Consider the following 12,104-nt stretch of genomic DNA (forward strand, 5'->3'; position numbering starts at 1 on the left):
GTTGCTCAGAGTGTGGGCCTCAGACATGGGGCACCTGGGGGAAATGCAAGCTCCAGCCCCCCCCTCACAAATTAGGTTCTGAACAACACCTAGAACGTCAGGTAACTAAAGGTGAAAACTACAGCTTGGGATAACATGGGACGCTGTGATCCGACACGGGAATAAGGCCTTGTTCTCCTATACGGGTGAAATCGTGACTAGAGGAAGGGCGTTGGCACACTCTGTCCCTGTCTCTCTGTTTCCCGTAAATGTCACAAGAAGCTCCGTCTGTGAGAGTTCAGAGAGATATTAGTGCCACCGTGCTCACTGGCTTACTTCTTTCCACGCGCTGTTAAATCAAAGGTTATAAAGATGCGAACAAGTTGTACACTATGTTGGTCTCCTTCTTCATGATTGAACTTCGCTCTGAATCATCGCCTCCTAAGATATGAGGCTGGTGTGTGCCGCAGCCCCTAACCGGTGAGATTCCTAAGAAGCTATCCTTTTCCGGCCCTAAGCCACAGTTCTCCAGCTTTGGGGGGACTGTTGGGAAGTGCCACGATTTAGGTAGGTGTCTCTCCACCCCAGTACACGTGTGTCCAAGGCATGGCACTCAGTCTGTGGCACTACTGGGAGGTGGGCCTAGCGAGGCTCCAGTTTAAGGGCAGCCACATGCCTTGTGAATCACTTGGCGGCAGAAACTTCTCCATACCAAGTACGTACTCATCTCTTATGTAGGTGTGGATTCTGCATGTCACCTCTGATTTCTCAGGGCCTTGCTTCTACACAGCCGTGTCCTGTTGCCTTTGCTGTAACAGAATGCCCGACAAAAGCACTTTAGGAAATTATCTATTTTGCTTCACAGTTTCAGTCCTTCCTGGTAAGGATGGCATTAGGTAAGACAGTGCACTCTGTGGCAGCAGGAGGCTGTGGCACCTGTTCACATCATGGCTGACCAAGAGGAAGAGTAAAGCAAGAAGTAGGAGCCAGGTATAACCTTGAAAGGCCTGCCTCTAAGAGCCTGCTTCCTCCATCAAGGGTCTGCCTCCTAAAAGTTCCACAGCTGCCCCAAAGAATGTCAACATCCAGGGAACAAGCATTCAGAGCTGGCTGAGGACACTTCAGATTCAAACCCTAACAACGGCCATGTATATAATCTGCTAGGGACAAGGTCTCATTCTTTTCCTCTACCTGTACTGGCTGGTTTTGTGTGTCAACTTGACACAAGCAAGGATCATCACAGAGAAAGGAACTACATTTGAGATACAGCTGTAGGGCATTTTCTTAATTAGCGATTGATGGGGGAGGGCCCAGCCCATTGTGGGTGGTGCCATCCCTGGGCTGGTGGTCCTGGTTTATGTAAGATAGCAGACTGAGCAAGCCATGAAGAGCAAACCAGTAAGTAGCAGCCCTCCATGGCCTCTGCATCAGCTCCTGCCTTCAAGTTCCAGTCCTGCTTGAGTTCCACTGTCCTGACTTCCTCCAAAGATGGACTATGATCTGGAAGTGTAAGCAGAATACACACTTTCCTCCCCAACCTGCCTTTCGGTCATGGTGTTTCACTGAAGCAATAGAAACCCTAACTAGGAGAGCCGCTATTTCTAGTCCAAGCCCAAGACTCCTGTACTCAGTAAAGACAAAGTTCAGCCATAAGACCTTTGATTATATTTCAGCTTTAGATGATACGGGGCTGTTTCTAGTTCAAAATCAGAGACGAACACAAGTTATACCATTCAGAGGATTTGCATCCCAGATTGAGAATCACATTTTTAATTCATTATGGACCATTATTTTTAGCACCAGTTTTTAAACCTTTGCCAGGTCTGGGAAGAGAGAGTCCTACAGGACCCATCATGAAGACATATATTTCTTAAAAGTGCAAAATTCCCAAATTACCTCTTCCCAGGTGTTTGTAGAATAATTTCAATATTTTAAGTTTTAATTGGAAAATTCTAAGGACTTTGTTTTGGAAAAAATAATTAGCAATCCAGTTTGGAGGTAAAGCATGTCCTGTTTCATAGAGCCATTTGCACTGTGGGTCTTGGATTCTACTCCCGAGAAGCTCCTGCAGCCCAACTGTCACAGAGGCTGTCCCATTTATGTTTATCTTCTTTCCCTTTTTGACCAGCATCTGGCTTCTACACACGACAGTCATCAGGCTTTTGGATTCTCTTCATGCACTGACCGTCTCCATCGCAGGTCTGGGTTTGACACAGGAAGGAGAAGTTAATGCAGACGCACACATTCCCAGCTTGCCAAGGGCTCCCCTCAGTGCAGCCAGAAAGACTCAAGCACTTCCCACCTCCCTTTTTAGCTTCCACACTCTCTCCCCCTTGACCTCCCATCATTGTCAGTAAATACTACTTAAAAAAATAAGTGCAGGAGCTGGGCATGGCAGCCCAGGCCTTTAACCCCAGCACTCAGGGAGGCAGAGGGCAGGTGGATCTCTCTGAGTTCAAGGCCAGCCTGGTCTACAAAGCCAGTCCAGGAAAGCCAAGGCTACAGAGAGAAACCCTGTCTGGAAACACCAAAACCAAATAAATAAATAAAACAAAAATTAAAAAAACCCAAACAACAACCAACCAAAAACAAACAAACAAAAGTGCAGGATTGGAGGGGTGGCTCAGTGGTAAGAGTGCTTGTTGTGGGACCATGAGGACCAGAGTTTTGACCCAAGAGCCCAGGTATTCCACAAATGCCCAAAAACCCTGAAAAAACAGAGAAGGATAGAGGCAGGGGGGTCACTGCAGCTTGCTGGCTTCCAGACTAGCCAAGAAAAATGCATGTTTCCGGTTCAGAGAGAGAACCTGCCTCAAAGGACAGGCAGAGGGTGAGAAAGGATACTCAACGCCCTCTGCTGGTCTCCTTGTGTGCACACAGGCACATACACACTAACATGCACACACAAAAATAAAGAACTAGTCTAAAAAAAATGAGGAGGCTTATTTGTTTTCTCCCCAGCATCCATTCCCTTTCTGGCATCAGCACTGGACTTGGCACACAGAAGTGCCTGTTCCCAGCTCCTGTGACCTGTATGGTTGTACCATCAGTACTGTAGCTATTGTACCATCAGTACTGTAGCACGTGTCTTGGATATGGCTCAGTGTACTGTGACATTTTCAGAGTCACAGCAGTGGGTTTGTGGATGAACATATCAGACTGAGTGGAACTGATATGAAAATTCTAGGTTCCCCAGACTCTTTCCCATCAGATTGAACCTGAAATGTCACATGTTGACAATGCTGTTTTGCTCTCATTGCAAAGTGGCTGTTTGTCTAAAGACCTACCATGTAAAGCAAGCAGAAATCAGGCTCTAGTGACATTGTGGGCTTCCGCATTAAGCCAGACCAAAAAACAAAACATAAACAAAAAACAAATTTGTCCGAGGGCAGGCTGGTAGCTGGAGAGCAACTGCATGCCCTCCACTTTGGGCTACATCACTGGCTCTCTGTCTGTGGCAGTTCTGGCACTCACCGGGAGCATCGCTGAGTTCCTCCAAATGTAAAGGGCTTTGTTGCTGAAAATGAAGAAAACAGACAGCCGTGTCACCAGAGGGGAATACAAGTACTGGGTTTGATGCACAATCGGGATGATCTGTGAGGCTGCTACTGTTTTAAAACGAAGGGGTAATGGTTGAGAACAAAGAGTCAGAAATAGCCAACATGTTTGGGTTTTCAGCAACAGATACTGTATTCATTCCTTGGACATTTACTGAGCATTTGTGACAGCTAATATTAGCTTTCGGCTGGGCAAATACCGACAGCATTAATTTACACAGACAATAAATTGTGATGTGCGTATTTTGAGTTAAGGAGAGTTTTCTTCCCAGCTTTCAGGGAAGCAGAGGCAAGCAGATTGCTGTGAGTTTGACACCAGCTGGGTCTCTAAAGCGAGTCCAGGACAGGTTAGGCTACACAGAAAAATCCTGTCTTGAACTACCCCACCCCCCCCCCAAAAAAAAGGAGAGTTTACCTTTTAGTGGTATATTTCAGAACACTGATGGAAATTGGCAAAAAAAAATATCTTTTTATGAGTTTGATACAAGAATGTCTATTAACAACATGGTATGGGGACAGATGTGCAAGTCCTGGGGCAGAAATACACAAAACGCTTATAACAAACAGAACTAGGGGTGTCTCAGGGGTAGACCACTGGCCTGGCATGCACAAGGCCCTGGTTTCCATCTAGAGCACCATGAAATAACAACTATTAATATAATGTCCATTTACTATAGTTTTTAATAAAACATTTCATTCAGCATCAGTTTTGGTATTTGAAAAGGCCCCCAAACAACTCAAAAGTCCAAATATATCCAGAAGGCAACCATGTTCAGGATACAGTGTTCAGTGAGGAGAAAGCTATCATGCTATGATTATAAAATTGGGAAAGCCTCACTTTCCTAATCCATTCATCAAAGTCCGGGTAGACAAAGGTGTGATTGTTGACGGCCCAGGGAAGGATCTGAGAGAATGCCCTCTAAAGTGTACACTAGTCAGTGGGGTACTCTTGTGTTGTTCCCAGGTGATGTAAAGCAAGCATGGATTCCAGGAGAGGCGAGCATTCCTTAATTCACACCGCCGGACCACGGCCAGCTTGCAGGTGTTGAGTGGACAATGATTTGTTGTTATTATTATTAGTTCAGAGCACAGAAATGCTTAAGACAGAAAATGAGGAGAGTCCTACCAGGCAGAGGGAAACACACCTGTACTCCCAGAACTCAAGAGGCCAGAACAGGAGCCAGCCGGGGCTCTACACTAGGAGAGCTTGTTGCACAGAAACAAACAAAACCCCCTAGAGTTTTGTGTCTGCTTCCCAAAACTTGTCACAAGGACACAGGTGCTTGTCCTGTAGTCCCAGGGCAGTGGTGGCCTTACCTCAACCTCTCTCCTTTCCAGGATAAGTGTGCTGGGGTTGGCTCTCTTCTCCACATCCTGTAGCTTGGTCAACTTTTCTATCAAGAACATCTTATCTTTGCCCTCCTGCCGAGGAAGAAAAAGAAAAGTAAAGCATGGAAGATGTGTGTTGGTGTGGGGTGAAGAAGGCCTGGATAAAAAGGGGGCCCACCAGGCAGACGGAAGGAGATGGCTGCCGTGTTTTCTTCTGATGGAAGAGAAGAAACATTTCAGAGCAAAGCCAGTGAGCCCTTAACCTCTCCAGCGTTACCATAAGGCCCTGTAAGGCAGCGGCTCCCAGCCTCCCTGATGCTCAGGCCCTTTGATATAGTTCCTCATGTGATCCCCAACCATAAAATTATTTGTGTGGCTACATCATAGTTGTAATTTTGCTACTGTTATGGATCATAATGTAAAAAGGGGTGCCTTTGATGCTCTCAGGTGACCCCTGTGAAGGATTGTTCAAGCCCCAAAGTTGTCACTTGTCACTACCCACAGGTTGAGAAATGTTGATCTGAGTGATTCCTGTAAGTGATCTTTTAATGTCCTACACATGCCATGGGAAACACATGCCTGTTCTCTCTCTCTCTCTCTCTCTCTCTCTCTCTCTCTCTCTCTCTCTCTCTCACACACACACACACACACACAGACTAATAATTTAATAATAATAATAAAATTAAAAACAAAAGGTTCAAAGTTATGTGTGTTGGCTGAGATCTGTGATTCATCATTCAAAGAGAAACAGAGGGAATATTTTTTTTCTCTCAGGAGTCTTGGATCACTTCCCCGTGAGCCTTACAGCAGGAAGGTCTGAACTACTCCACCTTTGTGGGGAGCCGGGTAAGCATCACTGTCTCCTCTATGCAGGCATGGTTATCCCAACTTCACAAGGCACAAGTCACTCCAATTCATCCCTGTTTCTTCTTAAACTCTGAACCACTGATTTTGACACCCTGCTTGTAACAATTATCACGACATCTGTCACTGTGTAACTGTTGCTCACGCTCATATTCCTGTGGCCTCTTCTTCAAGATCTCCTTCTACTTCCCTTGTCGCTCCTACATTCACTGCTTGACTCTCCCCAAAAGGAAGGGCTGCCCCCAGGAATGGGATATCTCAGCTGGTCATAGAACCATCAGGACTGTGCACAATCAGCAAAAATGCGCTTCTGAGGGCAGGCCTCTGAGGTGACACCTGCTTCTGGTTCCAGCCCAGCTTCTCTGCCCCCTGCTCTGCCCACACGTGAGGGGTCTCCGCCACATGCCCCTGTAGTCATGAACTCTACCCTGCCTTCCCTGCCGCAGTGGACAGAAAGTGTGAGCCAGAATAAATACTTCTTCCGTTCAGTTTCTCCTTGTCAAGTATTGATTGTGTCACAGTAATGAGAGAGGTGGCTAATGCAAAAACCTCGGGAGCTATTTAAAAGAATGCAAAGATTTGCAGGGATCAAGTGAGAGTGTATAAATCTCAAGGGTGGCTGAAGTGAGAGCTCCATCTGTGAAGTGCTCACGAGTGAGTTGGATCACTGGAACCTATATAAAAAAAAAAACAAGTATGGTGGCACGTGCTTGTATTTTGGCAGGGAGGAAGTGGAGACAGGCAGGTCTCTGGGACTCACTCGCCAGTCCCCCTCCCCCATCCCACTTGGCATGGTCCAGGCCAATGAGAGACCTTGTCTTATTTTTTTTTTTTTTTAAGAAATGTGTACAGAGGAATGATGGCCAAGGCTATCCTTTGGCCTTCCACACATATGTGTACAGATACATGTGTACACACATGCACACACATGGCCGGGTGATGGGGACATGGAGATTCACTGTACTATTTATTCTATTTTGGAATATGTTTGCAAGTTTCTACTGTTGAGAGAGGAGAGAGAGGGAGAGGCAGGGGTTATTCCAGCAGAGAGGGACACAGGAGAGACTTACATTAATGATCTGTTCATGGAGCAGCCGGATCATGACCTTCCTCCCCTCTGTGATCTGCCAATAAAGATAGGTGATGATTCTGGAAGAGAAGAAAATGATGGGCGCTCTTGAATGTGCTTTGAGGCTCCGTGTTTCAGAGGGGCACAGAGGGGCTGCCATATTTGCTTGCAAGTGGGTTTTGACCCAGGGGTGTCCCTGAAAAGTCAAACAGGGGTAGCAGGCTAAGTACCTTAGAGCAGCTGTTCTCAACCTGTGGGTCACGACCCCCTTGGGGATCAAATGACTCTTTCTAAGACCATCAGAAAGCACAGATACTTACATTACAACTCACAACAGTAGCAAAGTTACAGTTATGAAGTAGCAACAAAAATAATTTTGTGGTTGGGGAGGGGGATCACCACAACATGAGGAACTATATTAAAGAGTCACAGCATTAGGAAGGTTGAGAGCCACTGCCTTAGAGCAATATTTTCTCAACCTGGCTGCACATACAGAATCACCAGTGAGGTGGAAATAGTGCCACACCATGGCTGGTCCTTAGATCAAGCAGGCACACCTTCTCTGGGCAAGAGCCAGGCAGCCACAGTTTTAAAACACAAACAATTTGAATACATAGCCAGACTATGTGATTTGCACACAGGCTGTTCAAATTTGAAGTGATGTACATTTCCTGGAATTTTTTTTTCAAATACATATTCAGATTTAGTAGAACTTGAGAATCTGGACTCTGCATTGGGTGTGTATTTGCGTGTGTTCCTGTGAATGCACGCATGGAAGTCAGAGTTCAAAGTCTGGCCTGCTGCTGTGTTGCTCTCCACCTTATTTTGTTCTTTAGACTCTCAGACTCATTGAACCTGGTGCTCACCAGATTGGCTGGCAGATTGGCTGTCCACTGCACCTCAGAGATCCACCTGTCTCTGCTTCCCCTAGTGTTAGCTTTACAGATGTGCATTGTCATATCCAGCTTTTAGGATTCTGAACTCAGGCCCACCTGCTCATGCAGGAAGGACTTTACCACTCAGCCAGCCCCCAGGCCCCAGCAGATGTTTGGTGACTGAGGACCTTACAGATAGGGAACTAGTTACTGCAAAGATAAGGCATGTTTGAAGAGCCAGACTTAGGCTATAACAGGAGGATTGGAAATTCAAGGCCAGCCTCACCCACATATCAAAATTCTGTCTCAACATAAAGAAATAGGTGGGCTGCTTAGTCCTTGCCACTCATGACCTTATAAAGAAGTGCTAGAAATAGAACTAAACACCAATAGCCAACATCTGATCAAGCATACTTTCCTAGGGAAGTGCATAGAAGCCTCCCACATTGCCCTGCGCATCTCTTCCTGAGTTGCATCCTTTATCATGAACTGGACATCGCAAATGGATAATTCCTGAGCTCTGCTAGTCATTTTAGCAAATTATTGAATATGAGGAGGAGGAGGTGGTAGGAACCTTCGAACTCAGAGCCAGTCAGAAGTACAGGGGACACTTGGGACATGAACCTGGCATCTAAACTGGGTTTGCAGGACCAAGCCCTTAACTTATAAGGTTGATGCAGTCCAAGTCCAGGATCAAAACGGACTGAAACGGTAGGCTACCTAGCTAGTGCCTGTGGTGTTGAAGAACTGCTTGGTGTAAGGAAAACTTCTCTCAAGAACGAGTGGAGACAGCAGCAGAGCCAGTAAACGAGAAGCGTGGTAGAGGAAGTAGAGCCAGAGGCCAGTTTATCATTCTAAATGTGTCAATAACAGCTGCTGCTGGGGAGTGGGGAGGGGAGCATCACAGAGAGCCAGGAGACCTGGCTTCCAGCCTCTTCCTTCGCTATCAGCCTGTGTACCACAGAACCTGTATCAGCAACCATCCTATCTCTGACTTACTGCTCTCATCTGCAAAGCCCAGATAATGTTCTGTGATCCGTAGCTGGCTCCAATAGCCTGAAGTCTTGAGTCCCGTGTCTCATGATAAGGAGCAGCCCTGTCCAATGCCACTGGGACCGAGCTGCGGTCAGGCGGCTACTGGTAAGTTGACCAGCCAATTCTTCCATGCAGGAAAACGAACCCAGTGTTGACAAATCCTCACAAGAAGTCAAAAACAACTATTTAAAAAAATACCATAAATGAATGTCAACAAAGCCTGGGCCAGTTTTATATCTTGGAGCCTCCAAAGGAATTTTTCTGAGAATTCTCACACATTTTCATTTTTTTAAAAAAATTTTATTTTGGTGTTTTTCAATAGTGAGGATTAAACCAGAGTCCTGCACATTCCAGGCTAGTGCTCCACCACTGAGCTGTTTCCTCAGCAAAAGGGAAGAGAGTTTGCAGAACATACGGGGGAAAAAGGCTTAGAGGAGAAAACACGAAACAACATTTTACAGAAAACTACCTATTCGAAGATAGTGTCGAGACCATCCTGTGCTCACTGCTTGGCCTCCCAGATGAATATCCCTAAGACTGTTCTCGCGCCAATAAGAGGGTCCCCGAGAACTCTCAGCTCGCCCCCCTCTAGCTTCCCCAGGAGGCCACTTACAACACAACCAGTGTGAGGATGAAGAAGAAGTGCACGCTGTCAATGAGGTTTTGGTAGATCCAGACGACCCACAGGTAGCCAGGCCTCCTGCTTAGGGAGTCGATCCAGCTGTAGATGGACTGGATGAAGGAAGGCAGACCTCGGAAGGGGCCACAGTCAGCCGAAGGTTTTAATCTGACAAGATCAAAGACAAGAAACAGAAAACCATCTGTCGCCTGAGGCATTCCAGAATCAAGGGGTCCCTCTTGGGCTCAGGCTCTAGAAACAGCAAACCTTGCCTGCTGCCCCCACACTCTACTTCCCAAGGAGGGCACACTCGCTTGGGCTTGCCAGGTGTTGCCAGCTTTTCTAACAGTGGTGTGACCCACCACGGTAGCCAATCCAGAATCCAGGCAAAGATCTAGCAGTTGTCTTGGGAGCAATCAGAGAGCCCTTCTTGGGAATGTGATTTAAGACACACCAAGAGGGAAGCTTGTTAGCTGTCAGCCTGTTAGCAGGTGCGGCGGATTGTGCGCTGTTGGGTGTTACAAACGAGTAGAAACTGGAAGATGGGGAAGAGAAAGGGTGGGGAGTAGATATGACAAGAGAAGCAAAGGTTGGGGCAGGATAAATGACCCAGAGGTTCGGAACGCTTGCCACTACTGCAGAGGGGCAGGGCTCAGTTCCCAGCACCCACCTAGTGGCTCACAACCATCTCATACAGTCCTAGCAGATCTGATGCCCTCTTTCGTTCTCTGCAGGCACCGGGCAAACACATGGTGCACATACATCCATACAAGAAAGTTCATACACATGAACTGTGAACCATGGCATGATGGACAGAAATGTGGGAAGGAAAGAGGTAAGGGACCAGCAGCAGCCAAGGGTGTCTGGGAAGCTTAGGCCTGGGCTTGACCTTAGAGCTGACACTCAAAAAGAATGGGGACAGCCCTTCAGAGAGAAGACCCTGAGCATACGGAAAGGGACCTGCTGGGTCCCGGCAATGGAGCAGGACCTTCGGGGCTGCAGTGAGGTGGAGCCCAGGGAGGAGCCAGGTCAGACAGGGCCTCTGGCTTCCTTCTTAATTCTGGAGGAAGCGGCCTCTCCCAGCCTGGGAAGCTTGCACACTCGTCAGGAATGAGGAAATGGCTCCTAACTACAGTGGAGGATGTGTAGACTACATCCAGGGCAGGATTTATTCCCTCCTTTGGTCCTTGAATCTGCTGGGTACCCCAGGAGCACGGGCTGAGCTCTGAACTGAGCACAGTTTTCATTCTGGTGTTTACTGACCCTGGGGCGACATCCGTTTCCAGGACTAGCCTAGGAAGCGTGACTTCACGCGCTGAAACCACCTGATGTAGAGCTGGCAGCACAGTGACCTCTTCTAACAGGCTTTCATGGTTGGAGCTTATTCCCAGGCTCCCGTCACCGTCACCCCAAGGTCAAGATCCCAAAACCTGTAACAGCCCTCGAGGCCGCAGAGCCTTCTAAAAATACTCAAAATAGCCAGTGCTAGCCTGGTCACCCCGCCTCGTCTTGTTTCTTACCCCGGAAATCACAGTTAAAGGCTTCTGTCCCTCATGCATCTTCCTCCTGACCACTTCTGCATTGTCCTCATGTGGCCCTGCATAGCATGGAGAACCTTCCCTTCTTGGGAACTGTGAGGGACTATGATTGAGGCGGCAACTGTCCTCATAGCTGGATAACAAAACCCACATTTCAAAAACAGACATCTACCCACCCCATCACTGAAACCTCTGCCAAGGCACAGTCCCCTACCTCCAGATGGTGATGGCCAGGGTGCACAGCACGCCCGTGAAGGACGGGAAGAAGAGCAAGAAGATGAAGAACGTTATCATCTGTGAGGCCCGCCAGGCCTTGCTGGGAGGCTGGAAGTTCATCATCAGGCTGATCTAAGGAGAGAAATGGAACCCCTTCCAGCTGCAGCTAAGGAACGGCCCTTGGGGCCTCCCCCACATGCCAAATCTCCAACCATCGACTTACAGCTCCCCAGTTTTTGACTTCCCGACCCCTCCCACACCTCTTTCCCGGCTCAGGTCCCTTCCAGGTTGTAAGTTACCAAAGGAAAATACTTGGTCGCAACTTGGGTCCAACTCACATTTTTGACATAAAACATAATGAAGAGAGTGATCATTTGGATAAAAGGCAGCAGAGGGCAGAAGAAAATTCCAAGCCTGTGAGGAAGAGAGGAGTGTCAGAGACCTGGGAAGCATGGAGTGTAGGGTGCAGAGGCAAGGGAAAGAACTGTCTCCCTAAAAGTCATATGTGAAGACCTAACACGCTCCTCCTCCCCACATTCACACATGTGAGTGCACGCATGCGCGCACGCGCACACGCACACACGCACGCACGCACGCACGCACGCGCACGCACGCACGCACGCGCACACACACACACACACACACAGAGGCACATACACACACATATGCACACACACCACAGCACCTCAAAACATGACTGGGTTTAGAGGTGGAGTGTTAAAACAGGAATTCAGTTAGAAAGCGGTAGACTCAGGGTCAGCAGGGCAGGTTCTACTTCAGTACGAGTGATGTCCTTAAGTGAGTAGAACACAAACAGAACGGAAACTGTGTGAAGACTCAGGGACAGTGAGGCCAGCTGTAAACCAGGAAGAGAGCCATGGGGCAAATCCTGACTTTCGGGCTTTGGAAGGACCCAGCTTGCCAACATGGCGACTGTGGAGTTCGTTAGGCAAAGTGTCCCCTAAATGTGTAGTGTCATAGGAGATCAGTGCAGAGGGAGAATGAATAACGGAAGACCAGAGG

The 12,104-nt window shown here is 47.7% G+C and overlaps 1 protein-coding gene across 6 annotated transcripts in view; it reads right to left on the minus strand.

The window, feature by feature from the left end:
- Positions 1–1,625: 1,625 nt before the first annotated feature.
- Positions 1,626–12,104, minus strand: part of Tmc5 (transmembrane channel like 5) — a 79,849-nt gene continuing 69,370 nt past the window's right edge. For all 6 annotated transcript variants that reach the window (XM_021648783.2, XM_060366964.1, XM_060366962.1 and 3 more), the window contains 7 exons: positions 11,420–11,495; positions 11,080–11,213; positions 9,322–9,495; positions 6,800–6,878; positions 4,854–4,958; positions 3,454–3,496; positions 1,626–2,180 (listed from right to left, as the gene is read on the minus strand). In XM_021648783.2, coding sequence (XP_021504458.1) covers positions 2,134–2,180; positions 3,454–3,496; positions 4,854–4,958; positions 6,800–6,878; positions 9,322–9,495; positions 11,080–11,213; positions 11,420–11,495 — 658 coding nt within the window. In that variant the 3' untranslated portion in view covers positions 1,626–2,133. The remainder of the gene's footprint in view (positions 2,181–3,453; positions 3,497–4,853; positions 4,959–6,799; positions 6,879–9,321; positions 9,496–11,079; positions 11,214–11,419; positions 11,496–12,104) is intronic.

This window comes from Meriones unguiculatus, chromosome 14 (assembly GCF_030254825.1).
Source record: "Meriones unguiculatus strain TT.TT164.6M chromosome 14, Bangor_MerUng_6.1, whole genome shotgun sequence".
Classification (NCBI taxonomy): Eukaryota; Metazoa; Chordata; class Mammalia; order Rodentia; family Muridae; genus Meriones; species Meriones unguiculatus.